Below are 22,481 nucleotides of genomic sequence, written 5' to 3'. Positions count from 1 at the left end.
CCCGGAAGTGCTTCCCGAAGGCGGGACCTGCGTTCCTGTTAGTCGCCTTCGGCAGGAAGGGCGGGCCCGCGAGCGGACAGGCGGAGGCTGCGGCGAGGGGGCGGGCCTGGAGCGCTGCTGGTCGCGAGGCGGACTGGGAAGCCGGAGCAGGGAGGGGCCCTTTGGCGCTGGCCGTCGCTTCCTTGTGAGCTGAGAGGCCGGAGCAGGCGCCGCGCCGCCGCCGCCATCATCATGGGGGGCTCCCGCGACGACGAGTACGACTATCTCTTCAAAGGTGGGCCTGAGCCCTCCCCCGCTGCCCCGGAGACGCCGGGATCCCTCCCCTCCCGCAGCGCCCGGGCCCCGCTCAAGAAGCCGCCTCTCCCCCGCTGCTGCGACGGTGGTCTCCCTCTCCCCAAACGTCCGGCCTCGTCCTCCTTCCGTCGCCCTTTTCGCCCTCAATGCTCAAGGTTCCCACCCATAGGAAGCCCCCCACCCACAAATGCTAAGGACGGCCCCTCCCCCGCCCCTTTCCCCGCCAATACCGGAGCCCCCCACGAGAATTCCCCCTCCGTGTTAGCATTGCACAGTGTATTTTATTCGGTGCTTTGTATTATCCCCAAGAGTCACAAGGGGAGCTGAGTGAGTCTTGTGGAGAGCTGAGGAATACCAGGCTGCTTCTTCCTTTGCCGGGTGGGGTGTCGGAGCGGCCCTTTCCAGCCCTCCCGCTGTCAGGTTTGGTCCGATGCTTGTCTCGGGGAGGGGGCTCCTGTGGGCAGCCCAGAGGGCTTCAAGAATGGTTGGGAGAAGACAGCCTGGTGGAAATCCACACCAGCACACTGAATGACCTTGGACCAGTCATGATCGCTCTGACGTGCCTACCTCTTGAGGCTGTTGTGAAAACAAAAGGGAGTTGCAGGAATGATTTTCATTCCCTCATCTTCTTGAGAGAAAGGCAAGAGAGTAAATAAGGAAGCGCACTTCAAAAATCATCTGTAGTAGCTAACGCTTGCTCTTGTTTTTGTGCTCTTGCTTTAGAACATCGCTAGTGCTTTGCTAGGCCAAGCTAGTATCTTTTGCAGGAAAGAAAAAGGCAAATCCTTTTGTTTGATAGTGATACCAAAGTGAGATGAGGAGTTCCTACAGAGCATAAGGGAAATGGCTCTCCATATGGGCATATGTTAGGGATCCACCAAAAATTGGCCAGTGGTCCAGCAGCAGTTCACGCACACACTGCTGTCTTCTCCAGTTGCGTTTAGAATGTGTAGAACTGAGGCTGAGCTTCTGTGGACTGAATAGTGAATTGAAGATTTCACTTCCCTACCTTTTCTAAAGAAATTTAGAAATTTAGTAATGGCAGCTGTGCTGTGTGTGTGTGTGGGGGGGTGTCAATAAGGTGTTTAACATTAAATGAGGGAGAGAGACAGGACTTTGTCAACTTACGAGCCCCTGTTGGATCACAGCAAAAGGATTCCTCTAGTTCCCAAATTCTGTTCCAGCCGATGCCACTGCAAAATCAAAATGGCAACTGTTGGTTTACACGGAGGTGTAGTGCCTCTGACTAAAGAGATTCTTTGGCATTAGCACAGCTATTTGTAGACTACAAAAAGTGGCTGCCTCAACTTAAAATGATCCCTGCAGAGAAACAGGAAAGTGCATGAGCCTAAATGACAGATTAAGCACTGCCCCACCCTGCTTTTCCAAGACTTTTGCATCTCTCAAAGATAGGGAAGGAAGAACTTGGGGCTGCTATCAAATGTCCCCAGAAAGCGAGAGGGTGACACTGAAAAAGCAGGCATTGGGAACCAGCTTTTCATTTGTCCTAGTTTGTGGTTACTTCTTTAGTTCGCCCATCTAAAGGCTAACAGTCAATCCATGTGTTATTTCTGGTTCTCTTTCTTTTCTCCGCATCTCCCCACTTCTCCAGCCAAAGGTTTGTTTTGCAATGTTTCTTATCTCTTTTCTTGGGTCTTCTTCAGAGATATTTATGGCTAGGCCCACTGGAAACCTTTGCGGAAATCCACTGACACGCCAGCTCTCCAAATTGCTCTTTTGACTGTGTCATCCAGGACAGTGTATTTTCTGCATTTCTGCCCCAATTAGTTGCTTCCTTCATTTGGAAGAGAGCTTTGCATGCTGAGGGTGGATTCATTATTGTACAGGGTCTGATGATATGGTGGCGCCTTTGTTCTGTGAATGGGACACACTGTAACTGTGGTAACTCTTTGGTAGGGTTTATTTCCCTTTCTTTTTTTTTAACAAGCTGTCCTTTATACTTAATGTTGGGAAAATGCACTTCTCCTTCAGGACTTACTGTCTCTGACTAACTTCCCCTTGACCCCCTCAGTCTTTTGGTTGCATTCTTGCATAAAATACCTTCTCATATCTCTGTGGTTTTCCTCTGAATTTTTGTTCCTGCACTTTTTTTTTTTTTTTGTGGAAAGGAAGTAGTTTTTTAAGAGTTTTTTTTCCACCAGAGAGCCAGTGATTTAATAGATAAACCTCAACTTCCAGTTTATTTTGGGAGGTGATTGGGAAAGGACACAGATAACTGGTGAAGTTGGTATACTTCTGATTTTTAAAATGTTTAGTACGTTTGGTGGTTTCCAGAGGCAGTGCATTCCCCCATAGAAGGGAGCAGTTTAAAGCTTCGGGTTAATCTCGCTCTGGAATGTTTGTCTTTTTGGTGGGAGGAAGGGTGGTGCTCTGGCATGCTGAGGAAGTTAGCTGTCCATCTTTGTCTAGGTTGAGCTGAAGGGTGTGGGTGTCCACCTAGAAATGGTTGTGGGAGTTATGAACCAATTTCTGAAGAAATGCTGATTAGCAGCAGCATTAATGAAGACAAGTGCTCTTGGTCTGTGTGTCAATAGTGCTAATGTGAGCGAGCGCTGCGTTTTCCCGGCTTGGCACTGAGTTATTTGGTGCCATAGGAAATGTTGCTGCAGCTCCTTCCTTTTCAAGTGTACTCTCCTCTCCTAGCAAGCGGGATGTTGCACACATTGATCTCACTTCCGGCCTTATTACTGCACAACAGTTACCAGTTCATTGCCAGCTCTCCTCTGGGATATGCGTGCATTCTTCTCTGGCTGATCGTTCAGCGGACTTCTGCTGATAGCAAGGGGGTGTGTGTGTTGGGAAATGACAAGTCTAACCACTCAGCAAAGTCATGCTTTATTAAGCAAAAGGAATGTTGCAAAAGGTTGTAAATCTAAGTTTTAGAAACTCTGCACAAGTGGCTACCTGCTTTGAACTTTTTCCTTCACTTGGAATCTTATTTCACTATGATCAAGCCTTAAATTCTTCCCAAGTGCATCAGGCTTATATTGTGAATGGTTGCTTCCTGACATCTTCAGACAGAAGGCAAAAACTCTGATCCACATGCCCAAAGCCCCTCACAGCCTCCTTGCTTGTCTGCTGTTCTTTTTTGTGATCCAGATGGCCTTGGTGTCCTGCTTTGGCTGAAGCAAACTGAGGAAAAAGGGATAAAAGGTGATAAAACTGACAGATGTTCAAGTGTGAAGGCTTCAATCCAGTGGGGATCGGGCTGAGGTGGCAGGAAGAGGTTGAAGTGCAGTTAAGCAGACAGATTCATGCTACAAAGTCTGGAAGCAGAGTAAAGCAGGAAGCCATAGGGCAGGTGCATGGAGCATCAATCACAGTCCAGTGTCTGAGAGACCAGGGAGAAGACCCTGGAGCTGAAAAAGTGTTGCTTCCCACACTGCCTAGGCAGAGCCTGAAGGCTTGTATCACCAAGGCCTGCTGAACCCCATTCAGGGCTCAGTTATAGTACCACGGAGCTCTCTGGCCAGAGCCCTGCTTATGAGGAGTGGTCTTCTGAGGTGTGCTTCTCAACAAGCACTTGTTCCTGCAGGTCGGGGGGTTGTTCAGCCTCCGACCCAGAGTCAAAGTCCTTTCCCCTAGCTGTGGTGGACTTGCAGTCTCCTTGCCTGAGGGCCCAGTCTCTTTCGGGCCTGGCCGCAGTGATTGGTTTTGGTGCTCCTGTCTTCTGGGAGCGCTAACTTTGAGGAGGATTCTTCTAGAACAGCCTTCTCCAACCTTGTTTGGATTGCAAACCTCGGAACTCCCAGTCAATGGCCCTGATAGAAACATAGAAACAGAGTGAGTCAGAAGGGGCTCCCGGGCCATCTAGTCTGACCCCCGGCTCCAGCCGGCTCCGCTCACGACATGCCCGCCATGTGCATGTCCAGCCTACCTTTGAACACCCGCACCGATGGGGCCTCAGAGATGGATGGGAATTCTGGGAGTGGCAATCCAAATGCCTCTGAAGGCCTCCGGTTGGGGAAGGCTGTTCCAGAAGGGGCATGCCATTTGGGTTGCATGTGATGCTTGCACCTTGAAGTTCAGACAGCCCTGGGATAATCCTTAATGAGCACATGCAGGACACTTGGTGGTTCAAGCATTTCCCATTTATATTTCACAAGCTTGGCAACCATCTTGTAAAGGAGGTCAGTTTTGTTCCCATGCTGCAGAAAGGAGAGGGTTAGACAGAAATTTTCCTAAGCCCCCCCTCCCCCCAGGAGCCTCTGATGAAGGCAAGGGCTGAGGGCTTCTGGGTTGACCTCTATTCCCATGGCGCTGCATCAGCTCTCCAGACAACTCTTCTGAAGTTATTAGTCCTCTAGGGTTTTTAATAATCTCCCTCCCTCCTGGTTTGTAATTGTTGCAGCAGAATCACAGTCTGCAAAGCTGCCTTTGTCCTTTAGCTACTGTGGGGCTTTTTTTGGTGGCAAAGATGTTTTCCATCCTGAGGCAACTTGGAAGATCCAGACCAGATTGTGTGCGTGTGCATGTGTGTGCGTGCCTGTGGGGGGGGGGGGGAGCTAATTTGACTGATAGCTCATTCTGTAGCTTAGATTAACATTGACCCGTTGAAGCTTAAGTCACTAGTTGCAGCCTAACCTAAACCTGATTCTGTATCCTTGTTTCATTTCTATCAGTTTGATGTGCTCAGGGCACAGTTTGTGTTGCAAGCTGGGTTACTGTTCTCCAAGGAATTCCAGAAATTGTGGGTCTGTGAGGGGGTGGTGAGACGTCTCTGCAAGAACACCATGGTACACCATGTAATGTTGCAGTTCCTTGGCTTTCCTTTAAGGGGAGCCACAGCACACAGACTGGGTCTTCTTGGGTACGGTCTTAGACCGGTGCTCTTTTGCTTGGTATTATGACTAAAATTGCCTGAGTAGCCCTGCTGGATCAATGGAACAGAGGGGGAAGTGTGTCCTTTTTGATTTGCCGAATCTCAGCAGCATTTGAAGTCATCCATCAAAATATCCTTCTTGACCCATATTGGGCCTTGAAAGTGGCATGCTGCAGTGGTTCTGGCCCTTTGGAAGATCAGTCACAGGACGTGGTGCAAGGGGATTGCTGCTTTACCCCACGCCCTTTGGTCTGTGTGGTTCCACAGGGGTCCGTCTTGTCCCTTCTGCTTTTAAACATCCACTTGAGATCCGTGGGAAGCTTCATCTGAAATGTTACCAGTATACTAGCGGCACTGTGGGAGGGTTTGCGTATAAGGCTAAACAAAGGTTTCTGTTAGAATGGCCTGTTGATTCATGGGTGGTTGTTATGTGCAAACCCAGAGTTACAGGTGAACTATGGGTTATTTGAATCATGGTGCTGGAGAAGAACTTTGGAAATACCCTAGTCTGACAGAAAGTGAGTCCTAAATCAAATCAAGCCTTTCCCTAGAAGCAAAAATGACAAAACTGAGGCTGCCATTTTTGGATACATTATGAGAAGGCAAGATTCATTCAAGAAGACAATTGTGCTAGGGAAAGTCATAGACAGAAGGAGAAAAATGAAGACCAAACAAGAGCTGGATTGATCCTAGGAAAGAAAACCACAGCGTTGAATTTAGAACAGCTAAGCAGGGATGTCATGGATGGGGCATTTTGGGGGACTTTCATTCATAGTGTCACCTTAAGTTGGAGATGACTTGATGGCACATAACAACAACATGGGTTGTTAACCATGAATTATACACAAAGTGTGTGTAAACCATGATTTATTGTTAGGCTGTGAATTCTGGCTCTTTAAAACCATGTGTTATGTGTGAACCCAGAACTATAGGTTGTTCATGGTTGGTTTTACCAGACTACAGAGGCAGCAGGGAAGAGTGAACCAAAAAAACCCCTTGCTCTACATATCAGTGCCACAAAGGCATGTTGAATACAGGGAGGGAGTGGAAGAAGGAAGTAGGAACCAGATAACCGAAAGGTCGGAAAAAACAGGGTTTGCTTAATTGTCTGGCATCCGAGTTTTGGGTTAATTCCGGATAAGGCAATGATCCATGAGTTAATTAAAGCAAGGATGGTTGTTACTTCTGAACCAGGCCTAATTCTCATTTGTTTTCACCTAATGAGACTAATCTGACATTGGATCCCTTGAACCAGTATCCAGAGGTAGTATTAAAAGGCAGATGAAGATAAACAAATTTAATCTTAATCCAGAGAAGATGGAAGCTCTTCTTGGGCATCTGTGAAGGAGCAGCATAGGTGGAAATTCTGGACTGGGGTAATTCCCATTGGCACTGGTGACCGGGAGTGTCTTGTGCTTCACCAGTTGAGATCCTACCCAGACAAAGAAAATCTGATGCCAGTGACGCATGCACTGGAGACATCCTGAGTGAATTAGTGCAACACTCTTCACAGAGAACGTCCCTTAAGGACAACCCAGAAGCTTCAGTTGGTTCACAGTACAGCCACCCAGTGTTTGTAGGAGTGAGGTTCGAATGGCCATCCCCCTTCTTCACCACTTCTGGTGACCATTCTTTCCTTGGCTCAGTTTTATGTGCTGGAGTGATCTTTAAAATGTTGAATGTCCTTGGAACCAGTTTCTAGTCCGCATACCTGACTCTCTCTGGGTTTCCTGAATTCCCACTGGTCTCCTTTGGTGCCCTGCTGGACCTGACCCATCAGGTTAGTGCCTTTCCTGCGACGGCACCCATGCTTAGTCACTTTCTGGAGAAATCCAAGAGTGCCACCCATGTGCATTTAATTGTGCTTTGAAGATATTTTTCTTAGTCTGGCTGTGCTGGCAAGATTTTTAAGAAAAAATTGGGCCATGTGTGCTTTTTACTTAAGTTGTATGTTTTCTACTTATAATTTTATTGCTTTTGAATCTTGTAAGTCACCTGATAAGAACTTGCGCTACAAGGCAGGTATTAATAAATTGTGCATTTTGTAGCTGAGACATCTACTGGGGGCAATTCTTCTCTTCTTTGATACAGGATAAGACACACCAACACAGCTAGAAGCCTCTTAAAGCAATATTGATCTCTGAGGGCAAAATTAAAAATATCCTAAATTACTTAACTCTCAACCCAGATGCGCCCCATGGGGGTGGAGCTGCTGCTGCACGTCCTTCCTGCTGCTATGAAGATGGTGGACCCTAGTCAGTGGCCACTTCTTCCCATACTTTTGTAGGGGATCTTCCCCTTTTTGAGTAGGATAACTGGAGCTCACTGCTTTTGGAATCAAGTTCCGATTTGAACAACACTCTCTTGGAGCAGTGGCTCATGTAGAGATGCTGTAGGCAGTCTCTTTTTCCAAAACTTGGTAATCCTGCTTTGAATGACTGAAACATCCCCAAATAGCAGACGGTATCCTAGGTGGGTGAATTCTTTGGGCCTCAGAGGATGGTTAAGGGATTTCCGCTGCTGTGCCTGGGCCGTTGAGCATTTCTGAAGGGCACACCTAGGCAAACACCTCCCTCGCGACGGGAGTTCCCAGTCTTGGGTCTTCAGTTGTTGAACTGCAGCTTCTGTGGCTTCTGACCATTGGGGATGCTGACTGGAGCGATGGGAGCTGTAAGCTGACAATACCTGGGGCCCCAAATTTGGGAACCTCTGCAGGCGTGTGTGACGCAGGACATCTCTTGCAAAAGGGACTGTGTCCAGTGAAGCCCCTTGCGCTTCAGAATATGAAAGTTTTCCTCCATGTTCTGGGGAGGAAGGAAAGTGTTTCTCCTCTGAAGGATTTGGTACAGGCTCCACTGTGGTGCTATCCGTGAGCCAGCTGCTTAAGATGGCACTGAGGGCTTGCTCATTCTCTCATTTCCCCTCTTGCTGTTGAACTCCTTTCCGCATTAAGAGTGGCTCAGAGCACAATCCCCTCGTGTTTAGGCAGAAAAAAGCCTTCCAAGTCCCAGGATTCCACCTCCCTGTTCTTCGTGAACATGCACATCAGGTGAAATCCATATGCGGCCGAGTCCAGCCGTCCTCTCCATCCATGCACTTGCGGCAGGTGTTCTTCAGTTTCTTGTGCCTCAGCGTCATGTCTGGCTTCCTGTGCTCAGACTGATTCCAGGTGGTTCCCCACCCGCTTACCTCCTGAGCCGCTCCTAAATGGACTGGGCAGCTGCTCTTACTTGCAAATGTTTGAGCCAAGTGATTATGCTATGAGGTAATTTTCCGTGTTTGTCCTTGTGGGCTGCTGAGACCAGCTGACTGGCCATATCCGCGTTTTTCCCCTGCACACACATCTTATTGCTTGCAGTAAAAACCACAAGACCTGGATGATCTGGTTAGGCCAGCTTTAGGCCATGTGCAGTTTCTGGTTGTTATGTACCGGCAAAAAGAGGGTTCCATCCCCTTGAGTCAGTAGGTCATATACTAAATTTGGTTTCAGTTGCTTTCTCTGCCCTGTCAGTGCACAACTCGGAAGTTATCTCCAATGTTGCTAATATAACAACAGTTGCATTTCTTGTGGTTGCTGCCGCCTGCACACTCGGGGACTTGTGTGTCTTGGCTGGGGCAGCACAGCCTTTGTTTGCAAGACGGGCACTGAACAATGGCTGCTCTGCCCCAGAATGCCAGGTGTCCTCCAGTGCCCACCAGTGACTCCTGCCATTGGCAGTCACCATTTTGGATGTGAGCCTGTAACAGAAAACTTTGTAGCCATAAGGTCTGGCCTCGTTTCTGAAGGTTTTTATTTCTTCCTCTGCCACCACCGAGCCTGATGAAGAATCCTGGAGAACTTGAAAGCCTGCGTAATCTTTTGTGGCATGTTGGTTGGTCCCAATAAATTTGGTGTCTAATCGGATTTCCGCCCCTCTCTTCCACTAGATGACCTTGGCTGTTTGACTCATGAACCAGCACACGCCTGTCCTTAAAAAACAGTTCTGTTTTTTAAAGAACTGTTCATAGCGCAGCCCCTGCCACTTCTCTTTGGAAGGCAGCTCCCCTTCCTCTTATGAATAAGAGCCCTTTCATGTGGCTTTTTATGGATCCGTGACCTTGGATCCATTCTGACTTGCATTCTACAAATGCTTACAACCTAATCACTGCCCTGTTCCCTAGGCATGTTTACGTTCCTCAGGTTTTAAAAAAGAAAAATTGTCTTCCTTGGTCATCTCTATATATTCCCTTCCCTGCTTAATGTCTAACAAGACAATGTCAGATGAAACCCTTTACCAGCGAATTCCCTCTCTGAGCCAAGGGAGCCAGTTGCCACTGTGAAGCCCCCGCTCCTCATCCTTCTCCCCTAGTATTTAACGGGTGCATTAAATTACAATAAAATTCAAGTTTCAAAGAAATATGTCCCCCTTTATGTGAAGAGAAGCCTTAAAACTGCCTGCTTACCTCCCCGGCCCACCTCTAAAGGTGCTTCAGCGTGCACTGGTGACATTCTTGCAACAAGATTGATGAATCCACCTTTCTCTCACCTCCTCTGCCTCAAAGCCCACTTTCTAGAAGTTACAAAAGGTTTAAGGCCCAAACTGAATGTCAACCGCCCTCCCACAGAGCATGGTCTCATCCAGCCTTTGCAACCTGGCGCCCTCCACTAGAGTGTTTTGCACTCCAGTTCCCATCAGTCCCAGCCTGCATGGCCAGTGGGCAGCAATTCCGGGAGCTGTAGGCCAAAACACCAAGAGGACTCTAAGTGGGGTAAGGCTGGTCGCTGTGGCACTTAAGGGTGCTTCTTTGGGAAGAACAGACTGTCAAAGTGCCGTGGCTTGCCGCTGAAGGAGGCTCGGCAGACGCTCCCACGTTCCCCTGATTTTGCTTCGCAGGCGATGTCATGCGCGGAGAGTGCTCAGCGGACCAGTGCCTATGAGCTTATGACGAAACAGCCCTGCAGCTTCTCCACAGCTGGGTGTCCCGCAGATGGGTTGGGCTGCAGCACCCTGTCGTCATGTGGCCTGTGGGTGGCTGCAGTCCAGCCCACCGAGGACAGCAGCTTAGAGAAGCCCGCCTCGGCTTAGTGGGGGGTTCCCGGGGAAGGCCGCTCTTTGTCCTGCACGGCCCTCTGGCGCCTCCACAGTGGCGTGCTGCAGAACTCTTGAGCCACAACACCATGCAGTGGGGTGGGCCAGTGTGCTGTCTCAGCTAGAGTGGCAGCCTGGGCGGAGCCGGCTGGTGCCGGAGGTCAGACTAGATGGCCCGGGCGACCCCTTCTGACTCACTCTGTTTCCTGTTTCTATGTTTCCTGGGGCTAGCGGGCCCCTGGGTGGCTGCTCTCGGCTATTCTCGAGCTGCATGGCGGTGCCAGGCCTGGGCAAGGTAGCAAGGCCTGCTGCGTGTGAACTCAATGGCCCACTCACAGCTTTGACAGTCTCGGGCAAGCATTTGAGGCCCCTGCAGGTGGCTGCCAATCTGCAGGCCTGGCTTTGGTTTGGCTTACAGAGGAAGCATCTCCCAGGCTGTCTGTGCTCTCCATAGCACCTTTGAACAGCTCCTGCAGAAAAGTGGAAGCAGCTGCTCCTGGTGTCATGCATAGCAGCGCCTGCAGCTTGGTTTCCGCTTTGCAGAGTCAGCCGAAAAGAGGGAAGCCAAGAGGCAGCAGCCCAGTCAACAGAATTTCCCCTCTGGGATGCTGCTTTAGCCGCGCGGCCAGGCAGGGAGCGGTGCAGCGTGGGCTTGGCCAGGGTGGCAAGAGTCGGCCTCAGTATTGCCCAAAAGGACGTTCTGTTTGCTGTCGTTGTGAATAATGGGGGACTTGGGCCAAAGCAAGGGAGACTGGAGACGCCATGATGCCGGCCTTGGAAAGGCAGAGTCACTGGGCTGCCTCCTGCCTGTTTCTGGATCAACCCCCCCCCCCCCGGCCTCTTCCAGTTTTGGGGTGCTGTGAATCTTTGGTGTGACTTGCAGAATAGTGAAACTTTTCTTGGATTCCTTTCCAGCAGGCAGAGGCCAAAATGAGTGTTCAGACTGGAAACGTATAAATGCATCCCTGTGTTTAAAATAATAAAGGGATGTGAGAAGACCAGGAAGGCTTGAAGATTTATGCCCCACATTTTAATCAAATTATTCTCAAGACAGCGCAACATAAATCACAGCAATACAAAAACTCCCATGTGGGCACTCGCACAACCCAGCAGCCCTTGTTTCCCTGGCCAGCCGCAGAGGCCCAGGTGCTGCTTCCCTCCAGGTTGGCAGCTTGAAGGCAATGGCAGACAGGTAATCCCAGCAGCTTGGCTTCTGCTTTCATATGCAAAGTTATGCAGATTTAATCAAATAGTCTGACTTTGTGAGAAGCTGCTCACACTTGCTGCAGCAAGCATGGGGATAACTGAGCTGTTCTTTCCTTGGTGCAAGAGAAAAAAAGCATGTGCTAGGAGGGGAGATAGAAAGCAGAACTCTTCCAAAAGGGAGCCTGTGGTCCACAGAGCTGCTTAAAAGTTTGTGTCATGATGTTTAAAACTGGCCCAAATATTTTAATGGATTGAAATGTTTTGAATGGAACTGATGTGTCATTGTCATATTAATATAACAAGGTCAATGAACTGTGTTGGAACTGAAATAATATACAATATAGCTTTTAATTTTTCAGATTTATAAGATGTGTCTTTCACCCTTTTTAAAGCTGCCCTGTACACTAAGTGGACATTCTTGGATGTGATTCTTTTAAATGTTGTTGCTGTTAGTCACGAAGTCATGTCTGACCCATTGCGACCCCATAGACAACAATCCTCCAGGCCTTCCTGTCCTCCACCATCTCCCGGAGTCCACTTAAGCTCACGCTGAGCCAACTGCTTCTGTGACTCCAGCCACTTCATCCTCTGCCGTCCCCTTCTTCTTTTGCCATCTGTTGTTCCTAGCATCTGGGTCTTCTCCAGGGAGTCCTTCCTTCTCATTTGGTGGCCAAAGTATTTGAGTTCCATCTTCAGGATCTGGCCTTCTAAAGAGCAGTCAGGGTTGATCTCCTCTAGGACTGACCGGTTGGATCGCCTTGTGGTCCAAGGGACTCGCAGGAGTCTCCGCCAGCACCACAATTCAAAGGCCTCAATTCTTCGGCGCTCAGCCTTCCTTATGGCTCAGCCTTTCACAGCCATACGTTGCAACCAGGAAAACCATAGCCTTGACTATACGCTCTTTTGTCGGCAGGGTGATGTCTCTGCTTTTTAGTATGCTGTCTAGATTGGCTATAGCTTTCCTCCCAAGGAGCAAGCGTCTTTTAATTTCTTGGCTGCAGTCCCCATCTGCAGTGATCTTGGAGCCCAGGAAAATACAATCTGTCACTACCTTCATTTCTTCCCCATCTATTTGCCAGGAAGTGAGAGGACCGGATGCCATGATCTTAGTTTTCTTAATGTTAAGTTTCAAGCCAACTTTTGTGCTCTCCTCCTTCACCCGCATCAAGAGGCTCTTTAGTTCCTCTTCACTTTCTGCCATGAGAGTGGTATCATCTGCATATCTGAGGTTGTTAATATTTCTCCTGGCAATTTTAATTCCAACTGGTGATTCATCTAGCCCTGCCTTTCTCATGATGTGCTCTGCATATAAGTTAAATAGGCAGGGAGACAGTATACAGCCTTGCCGAACTCCTTTCTCAATTTTGAACCAATCAGTGGTTCAGTGATTCTTTTAAATACAACTTTATAAAAACTGAATGTTGGAGGCATCACTAAAGTTATGTATCATTATTAGGACTAATCTATCAAATTGAAAAGAGTCACTTCAGAATAAGTGGGGAAATGACCATGATATTATAACATGCTAGGCAGTATTAGAAAACACTGTTGTGGTTAACTTCTAAAGTCCTCAGTTACCTAGAGCCAGGTTACTAACCTGAATCGTAATCATCTTCAGAGACTTCCCTGGGTGCCTCCACAAATCAGGTGAGAAGAGGGCAGCCTGGTTGTGAAATGGTGCCCAGAATAGACCGTTTTTATTCTTCCAGGTCTTTCTGGGGAAAAAGCTCTAACTCCACAAAACAGTAGATCTGAGGGGTTACCTGTTCATGGAACAAGTCATGAGTAGTGACTGTCGCTGGTCAGAAAACAGTGAATTCCCAGGAGGCGACCTGGAGAGACTAACGGAACAGTGACATGCGCAGGGACTGAAATGCCAGGTGGAGGGGAGAGCGCCGGGCCCCAAAATGCACCAGCCTTGAGCCTGAGTTAGGGGTGCTCAAGGGCAGCACTTTGCTTTGCAGCACACAAACCGCCGAGTGAGAAAAGACGCGGAGAAATAGCGTAAGGATAGGAAGTGCCTCCAGCATGTAGCCCATTGCAGTCCCCAGTCTAAGTACTAAGGTGCCGTCTCTTTTGTTGGTTCTGCTCGGTCGTATTCTGATGCTGATTTAAAATAGTGTCCGTTTTAGGTTCACATTGTGTTTTCATTTTGATTGATTTTTTGTGATTTCAGCTACACAACAACATTTGCCACGGTATTGCAGTAGCTTACTCAAGTAGCCTCAGAAATAGAGGTCCCTGGATAACCTCTTCTGCTAGCCTTAAAGCAACACTTGCTGTGGCAGTTTTGCTCTCTGAGTGCTGAATCAGCAAAGGTGTCGCTAAAGCAAGTTTGCTCCTTGCCTGTCTAAAGGTGCCCCCTCTTTATTTTCCCAGTCGTTCTCATTGGAGATTCTGGAGTTGGCAAAAGCAACCTTCTCTCCCGCTTCACTCGCAACGAGTTCAACCTGGAGAGCAAAAGCACCATCGGTGTGGAGTTTGCAACACGGAGCATTCAAGTGGATGGCAAGACAATAAAGGCGCAGATATGGGACACAGCTGGGCAGGAGCGGTATCGGGCCATCACCTCGGCGTGAGTGCTCCGTCACGAGAGCCGGTGGGGGGCCTGCAAGGGCAGTGCCTGCCTTGCGTGGCCAGGTCTCGGCCGGTGTCCGTCCTTGGCCAGGCTCAGGGAAGGTCTGGATGGCTGCTTGTCAAACTGCAGGTGGCCACGGAGCTTAGAGGGAAGGAAGGAAAGGGTCAAGGTTCCTGGCAGGCTGGAGAGCTAGAAGATTCAACACAGGCGTGTAAAGGCTTGCGCCCAAGCACAGGACGTTCAAGGCACATGCATAGGATGGGGGATCCCCGTCTTGGCAGTGGTCCATGCGGAAAGGAGCTCAGCTGCCTCAGTGGTTCACAAGCGAAACGTGAGCCAGCAACACTGTGGCAGCTGAAGAAGCGCATGCGATCGTGGACTGTGTCAGCGGAAGCGGCATGTCCGGATTGCAGAAAGTAACAGCTTCGCTCTGTTCCATATTAGTCAGGCGGCATTTGGAGAATGCTGTCTGGTTCAGGGCATCCCATTTTTAGAAGGCCATTGATAATATGGGGGGTATCTAGAGTAGAGAGCCAGGAATGGGGAGGATTGGGACACCAAATCCTGAAATGCTGAACTGTTACTTTGAGAGGATTTTGACACTTGTCTCCCAGCAAAGAGGTATTTAGTGGGCAGAACTCGTTGGCTTTATCCGAGAGTGTAAGCAGCCCTGAGTCCTGGATGTTGTAGCCAAGGAATGACATAACCCTGACATGAGCTGAGCTACCAGGGAGCTAGTTCGTGAACTGACCTGCAGATTTCTGGCAGCCAGGGCAATCCCCCGTCAGTTGTAACACGTGCAGCCGTGCCGGAGCAGGCGGAGCTGCCTTGGGGTCAAGCCGTTGAATGGAGCGCCGTTCACCCTGCTGGTCCCAGGCTGTTCTGTTCATGCCCAGAACAACGCAGGGCCTGGCTGGCCAAGGGGCCTCAGTCTCCTTGAGACCTGCCTGCATGCTCAGAGGCACTGCCCTCTGGAAGGCACCATCGCCCCAGAGGCCTGTGTGGGGCCCCTGCTGGAGGGCCAGGCATCTTCCGTGCTTCCCCAAAAGACAGCCCGCGCTCCCTTGTGAATTAAAATCAGCCCCACCTCTTGACCCTCAGAAAGGTTGCTGAGAGGCAGCTTTTTCTCAACGGAGCCTTTTGAAATGGGCAGCTTTAACATTTTTCCTGTTGTTGTTCTTGCAGAGTGCTGTTCTTTTGAATGGTTGCACACCACCTTGGTGGCTCTTGAAAAGGGAGGCGGGATGTAAATGCACTGAGCAATGCACTGAAAAATTAAGAGGGGGGGGGCAGCAGTGGCCCTGCAGCAAGGCACGCGCCGCCCCCTCCCTGCCTGTGCCCCTTGTCCTCTTGCCCGCTCACTCAGTCAGCCTCCTTGTGCCTGCAGCTATTACCGTGGAGCGGTGGGTGCCTTGCTTGTTTACGACATCGCCAAGCACCTCACCTACGAAAACGTGGAGCGGTGGCTGAAGGAGCTGCGGGACCACGCCGACAGCAACATTGTCATCATGCTGGTGGGCAATAAGAGCGACCTGCGCCACTTGCGCGCTGTCCCGACGGACGAGGCCCGGGCCTTTGCAGGTCAGTGGTCAGGTGGTGTGTGCCGCCAGCTGAGCTCTGGGCGGACTCTGCTGTTGAGCCGTATGATCTCTTTGCCTCATGGGTGTTTATGCTGCACAACAGAGTAAAACCTTACAGAGCAGCCAGCCAAAAATATGAGAAGAACTAACAGTGCGTACAAAACAATATAAAACCGTCACAGCAGAGATGAAAGCAAAAAGCGGCTTTCTGTACTGAACGCTTGGCCAAGTCTGTTGGGCTTGGCATCAGCAGAGTCTACCTGGCCAGGTGGGGAGCATCACCGAGGCAGGGTGCCGCAGCCCTGTTGTGGGCCACGCTCCGTCTTGCTTCAGTAGCTCACAGAATGGCTCTGGGAGAAGATGTGGAGGGAGGAGTGGGAGAAGGCCCCCTTGAAGATTGTCTGGTCCCAGGAACCTCACCAGGTCGAACCAGCATCTCCAGTGGGCCCTGGAAACGCTTGGCAAGTGCTGCTGCCTCCTGGGAAACCCGAGCTGGAACCTGCCAGCAGTGCGTGCGTGCAGCCTCAGCAGTAATGGCCCTTCCTTAATTTATGGGGCACGTGTGCTCACTCCCCCCCCCCCCCGAAAGTCAGGAGCAATTAAAATGTGGACCCATCTGCTGTGACCTCAAGTAATTGGCCTGCTCATAAATCTAAAAGGCTTTCAGACCAAGTTGATTTCACCCTGGAATGAGGCTCTGGGTTTTGTTCCCCCCCACACACTAATCATGATTAAAATCGCCTGATTTATGCCCTTTGAAGTCAAGAGGAGACTTCTGGCTGCTGCTGGGGGTGGAGAGGGAAGTGGCGGGAGCGGGGGCAACTGGTTTCCATGGCTTCAGTCCCAGGCCGCCCCCCCCCCCCGGTGCACATCCATTAAAACCTTGCATGAAAAGTGCAATTTTCTGATGGTTGCAAGGCGTCCTCCTCTTCAGTCATGTGACACTTGAGTAATCACTCAAGGAAGGGAGAGCGAGAGGATTTGCAGCAGAAAATCTTGAAAAGAAGCCAGTGCTATTCTTGCCCTCTCTTTTCCCCTGAAAGAGTATTTCAATCCACCTTATCTGTGCAATGGCGGAGGCCTGTTCACACAAGGGGGTCCATGTGCGTCCCACTCCTCCCCGTGAGCTCCCAGAGGAGGCCGGCCCTGCTGCCCGCGATTCCGCACCCCCAGGGAGAGGGGCGCCGGCTGCTGTCGGTGCGGCTGTCCAGAGGCGTGCCGGCCGGGTCCTGTGGCGTGCCAGGCTCTTCACAGGCTGGTGGCGCTGTAAATAATCCACAGAGGCAGTGGGCTGGCAGGAGGCTTGTGGCGGGCGGCCGTCTCCTCGGACCGGAAGGCCTGCGCGGAGGCTCTGCCTGACGCTTGCGGGAGGGGCTCCCGGCAACCCAGCGGGCAGCGGGGCGCACGTGGCATTGGGGCGCAGGTCCTTCTGGCCACGGTGGCGAAGGCTGCGGTGCGGCGTGGGAGGAAGGGGAGCCGCCCCCTCTCTCGTGGGCCAGGTGGTTGGGTGTGTGAGCTCCCGGCAGGCCCCTCCCCAGTGAGCGGCTTTTCTTCTTTCCCGCAGAGAAGAACGGCCTGTCCTTTATCGAGACTTCGGCTCTGGACTCCACGAACGTGGAAGCTGCTTTCCAGACCATCCTGACAGGTACGCTGGTCTCCTCGGGGGGGGGGGGGGGGGCTGGCGCGAACTGGGGCTCTGTCTGGAGCAGGCGACCTCTTGGTCCAAGGGGCGGGAGTTGAGCCGGCTCCTCCGACCCCACTTCCAACCTCTTCCGATAACAGGTCCGCTGCTGGGAGGGGCAGGGGCAAGGGACCCTCCGGTGTTCAGTCCAGCAGGGCAGGGAAAAGTCGGCCCCACTGAGTATTGCTGGCCCTGGGGAATTGTTTGTACAGAGGAGAATTTGTTTGGGGTACGGAAGAGAATATTGGGGTATCTTCAGGTGTGGTTGCCAAATGTCAGCCCCCCACATTTGGACACTAATTTTGGATTTAAGCCAGGAGCACCATTTTGAGCAGAAGGGCATGCAGATTTGTGAGTGAATGAATGGAACCAGCACATGTAGAGTAGAGGGCACTGCACAGGAGTCCCCCAGGCCAACTGCCTGGAAGACTCACCCTGGTTTCCTTTTGAGACCCCCCCCCCCCCCCCGATTTCAAAGACAACTGTTTCAGGGCTTGTCTCTTGAGCCAGTTTCGCCTTGCAGGGAGCAGGCCACAGAATTTGGTTGCAGTCCCTTTGGCTGCGTCAGCCTGCTGACGGAGGACGCTCAGAGGACAGGGACAGCTTTCCCATCATGCTGTGCTGTGCTTTAAACCCGTGTCAGTCAGCACTGTCTTCATGAGCCTGGCAGCTGACTGACTTCCTGAGCCCCTCCTGGAGGTGCCCTTCTGCTGACACAGCCTTCGCTCTCCTCTTGAGCTGTGGCCATCAGGAGTTCCCTGCTTCTCCCACGATTGGAGGCATCAAAATAAATTATGGAAATACGCCCCTGCAGGTTGGCATCATGCAGGCCGTTTCTGGAACCCAGCTTCACTGCCTGTGACATTGGGCAAGCAGGATTCTTGTCCCAGACTTGCTTTTCTGTTTGGAGAGGATCCAGCAGCCTGGCCTTTGAGCCCAGGCCACTGTCATGCTTGTCCTCCTGGAGCCCTAACGGCCAGGGATGAGCAGGGGCTGCCCATCTTTGTCCCCAGCAGCACCTCCCACCCACTCTGTGTGCTGCAGCCCCCCAGGGCTGTTGGCAGGAAACAGCCTCTGCATCCATGTGTGTGGCTCCAACGCTCTTAATGTGCCTGTGGGGAAGTGAGGCCTTTTTCCAGCCACTGATTCCCAGAAGTCCGGTGGGGATGTGGCACAGGGGGCGGGGGATGAATTAGGGTGCTGACTTTTGTGCCTCATTTTGGGGAGAGGAACCCTGGTAGCAAGACAGCACTTCCTGCTTCCTCCACCCCCCAGAAAACAACAAACACTGGTAATACACAGTTTATTTAACAAATACAAACTCAGAGGCACCCCAGCTGTAGTGACCGATAAGACATGCTGGAAGGAAGAGATGGCGAACATTTCGCAGAACACCTGGGAGATGTTTGTCAATTCCTGAACAGCACTGGGCCCAGAGGCGCTGTTAGTCTCCCTGAGCCTGAAGGGCTTGCGTGGGCCGGCCTTTGGTTTTCAGCATCACTTCCGTCTCCCCAGCCGGTGATCATCGTTTTCCAGCCACCTGCAATGAGCAGACATCTCTGACTGTGCCTGGAAGCACCACCGCGTTCACCACTCAGGGACGCGCATGAGCTGTGTGGCCCCTTGCTGCAGCCCCCCCCCCTCGCCCCCTGCGGGAGATGGCGGGAAGCCAGAGGGTGGCCTGCTCAGTTACTTTGCTTGAATCTGTTTCTAAAGCTATTTACCCAGGCGGCTGTACTTGGTCTCCCGGGGTCTTTGCAATGCGAACCCGCCACCCCTCCCTGCCCCAGTGAATGAGTTGGGCCAATGCCCCCCTGCTCAGCAGTGGGCTAGATGATTCCAGTATACTTTTCCCACAGGCCCTCCGTGCGCCTCGTATGAGCAGCATACGATTGCAGGTGGGCTGGGGAGAAAGCGGAGGGCTGCTGATGGGGCAGACTTTCCCAGCTGCCCTAATGCTCGATTCCCACAACTCCTGTTGAAAAGAAAGTCTGGAATCCACCGTTCTTTTCCTCCTGTGCAGAGATTTACCGCATTGTATCTCAGAAGCAGATGTCAGACAGACGTGAGAACGACATGTCTCCAAGCAACAACGTGGTCCCTATCCATGTCCCCCCGACCACAGAAAACAAACCAAAGATGCAGTGCTGTCAAAATATATAACAAGCTCCGTTCCTCGAAAGCTGTGTATATTCTCCCCACGTCCAAGATGGAAATAGACCTTAAGCTCGCGTTGTCCTTTCTTTGGTTCTTTCTCCACCTGCCCTTCCTGCTTCATTAGGGCCATTTTCTTTTCCCGTCTTGATTTCTCCATAGTGTAACTCTTTCCCCCTTCCCTTTAATTTCAGCATTGCGAATCATCCATAGTTTGCATGTGGCTGCAGCATTAAAAGAATTCTAAGTCCTGGCAGGGCAAAATTTAAAAATCATGGCTGGTTTCCTTTCCAAGCATGCTGCCTCCTTCAACAGAACTAGATTATTGCAGCCGCCTTTGCAATTTGGGTCCTCCTGGCAGCGTCATGTAATTGGCCAGCGCCTTTTAAACTTCCTTTTCACCTTAATATTAGATGCGGGATGTCTGCTTCCCCAACCCAGTGTCCTCCAGGTGTGTTGGGCTGCAAGTCCCGTAAACTCGTGTGGGATTTGTCGTCCACACATCTGGTGGACCGTAGCTAGGAAAGGATGTAATAATCTCCTGGAATCCAGTCCCTTGCCGCATCCCAGCCTTAGAATGCACATGGCTTCTAGGAGCGACAGTTATTTCTGGCTGAGAACAGCACTCTCGCTTCAGTAGGCAAAGTTTCCCAGTTCCGATCGATGGAGCCGTTCTGCGCAGCTCGGCCTAAGGGAGTGCGAGTGGCAAGGAGCATTCCTTGAAGAGCCAAAGAACCTGCCTCCCCCCTGCAGCGCCCCCCCCCCCCACCGTTGCCAGCCCGGTGCTTCCCGCAGGTGGGTCCCGACAGCAGCGTGGCCTCCACTGTGGGCGAGGCGTATGGGGCGCAGCAGTCCCTCCGCACCCTCGTGGAAGCAGGTGAGAGACGGGTCTCCTTGCATGTCGAGGCTGGCCTCATGTGGACGCAGTCACGGCCGTGCAGTTGCGCTGCGGCCCAGACAGCTGGAGAGTGGGGCCTCGCGTGGCCCAGGCAGAGGCGCGAGAGCTCCGTAACCCCGCTTGCTCGTCTCACGCGCAGTGCTTTGCGTAAGTCAGGATGGGCCCCTGTTCTTTTGGCACGCGCTTGCTCTTGTTCTTGAAAAGGCATGGAGAACGCTTCGCAACTGGAGGAGCTGCCGCCGCCGCTCACTGCAGTTATTTTCACAGGAATGCTCCCCCCCGCCCCCCCGGCCTTGTTCTGCTTCAGCCTGCTGCACCAGCCACCCACAGCGGGGTGGTGAGCTGAGCCACGGCGCTGGCAAGGAGCCCTTTATGTCACTGGTTACTGGCCAGGGAGGACCTGGAACTCCTCCACCCGTTCGAGGGAGAGAGGCCCAGTCCAAGCGTACGAGCACGGCTGGGAGAGATCTTTATATGCAGTGGGACATTGGTGGATTTCGAGCGCAGATCTGTGTGTTCATCCTTGAAAGTGCCATCCAAGTGGGGCCTTGTGCATGGAGAGAGGATTCCGCAGGATATGGAAAGCCACGCTGAAACCAGAAGGAAGCTGCCCCCGGGGCGCAACTGCTAGGGAGAGAAGAGAGGAAGGGAGCTTATCACAACAAAGCCGCAGACCCAGATGGTGTCCTTTCCTTCCTGCCGCCCCCACGAGGGCACCCACAAAGCGCTGAATCTCTCAGCCTGTTGGTCTTGCGGTGCTCATGACGTGTCGGACACACGGAAGGCATTGCTGTAGTCCCTTCATCCTTTGTTTCCCACTCTTGAATGCTTATCTGTTTCACAAACATTTTTTCTGATCTTTTTGTAAATTGCTTTGTACTGTATGCACATTCTCTATCTTGAATATTTTTTAAGATTGATTTAAAATTATTCATTATTGGAATTCTAATAAAGAATTGCAGGGGACTGCTCGGATGTTGTTGAGTGAACTTCTTTGGAGTTGTGCTGTCGCACGCATTTGGTATTTAAAGTATAATAATGCACTTAAGACATATGAAGATGATTAAACGTTATATGCAGTAGTTATTGCTCAGAATAAATTATGCAAATCTACTTGACAGACAATTCTGAATCATTTACTGTTGCAATTTACTCACTTTATTGTGAACTGGTGTATTTACAGAACTTGGAATGCAGTATGTTTTGCTTGTAAAGAACAGAGTGAGGAAAGAAAGCAGAGAAATGCCCCTTTTGACCAGTGCTGGGAGTTTTTTTGACAAACTAACGGGAGCCAAGAGCATGGGAGAGCTGGGCTGGCAGGCCTCCGCATGAGCCAGTGCATCCTGCAGCATCTCTCCAGGAAGGCCCAGGTGAGCGGGTGTTTGAGATGGCAGAGCCCCCACGTGGCTTTTGCGTCATGCTGGAATGCTAGGACTTTTTTTCCTCCCTTGCTGTGCCTGGAATGGTACACTTCGTTCCTCTGGCTCGGTAGGTCAGAGGGTGGTGGAGGAAAGTTTACCATCGTTTCAAGGCTCTATGGAAGGATTCTATGACACACAGACACAGCTGAGAGAAATTCAGTTTATTTTTTACAAGACCATCTTTGTGCAGTCCACAAATATTACAAATTTGTCTTGCTTTAAAAAAGTATTGCCATAATAGTGTCTAGAGTCCTTTTTAAAGGAGTGATATAATAGGCGACTGGATCATCTTTTTGCTGCCTCCTGCTGGATATAATCTTTTCCCCACAGTTACTTTGACGGTCCAGCTTCCCAAAAGCTGAAAAATGCTCGGCTGCCCTGCTGCAGTCTCACTGAATAATGCGCTGTCTGCACTTTGGGGCTTTGCAGCTCTCTGTGTTGCTGCTAGAGGAAGAATCCTGCGTTACCTGAAAGCTTGCATACGCTTGCTGATGGGGAAGGACTGGGGGGCATTCTGCATTTTCCATGTGTCCCTCCGTCGTGCGCTCCCTAGCATGGCAGTGGCAGTCTAGGCACCTGCTCCTGTATTGCTCCAGCCCAGAATGGGACCCAGATGTGGGACAATGCTCGCCTTAGGTCAGCTTTGCACTCTGTTTCATCTGTGTTAAATACACTAACTTCCAAGTGAGATGCAAACAGGAAGTTACCCTGTCTGAATGAAAGCCTTCATGGAGGACTTTTCCCATCGCTGAATCTG

At 51.0% G+C, this 22,481-nt stretch overlaps 1 protein-coding gene across 1 annotated transcript; it reads left to right on the top strand.

The window, feature by feature from the left end:
- Nucleotides 1-121: 121 nt before the first annotated feature.
- RAB11A (RAB11A, member RAS oncogene family) lies at nucleotides 122-21,274 on the top strand. Its single transcript, XM_044445015.1, has 5 exons — nucleotides 122-274; nucleotides 13,792-13,987; nucleotides 15,378-15,571; nucleotides 17,135-17,215; nucleotides 19,275-21,274. The coding sequence occupies exons 1-5, from the start codon at nucleotides 232-234 to the stop codon at nucleotides 19,412-19,414; spliced, it is 654 nt and encodes a 217-aa protein (XP_044300950.1). The 5' UTR covers nucleotides 122-231; the 3' UTR covers nucleotides 19,415-21,274.
- The last annotated feature ends 1,207 nt before the right edge of the window (nucleotides 21,275-22,481 follow it).

The sequence above is a fragment of the Varanus komodoensis genome, unplaced genomic scaffold, assembly GCF_004798865.1.
Source record: "Varanus komodoensis strain SLA01 unplaced genomic scaffold, ASM479886v1 scaffold46_3, whole genome shotgun sequence".
In the NCBI taxonomy this organism is placed as follows: domain Eukaryota; kingdom Metazoa; phylum Chordata; class Lepidosauria; order Squamata; family Varanidae; genus Varanus; species Varanus komodoensis.
Note: the sequence above shows the minus strand (reverse complement) of the source record. Positions and strands in the feature narration are given on the sequence as shown.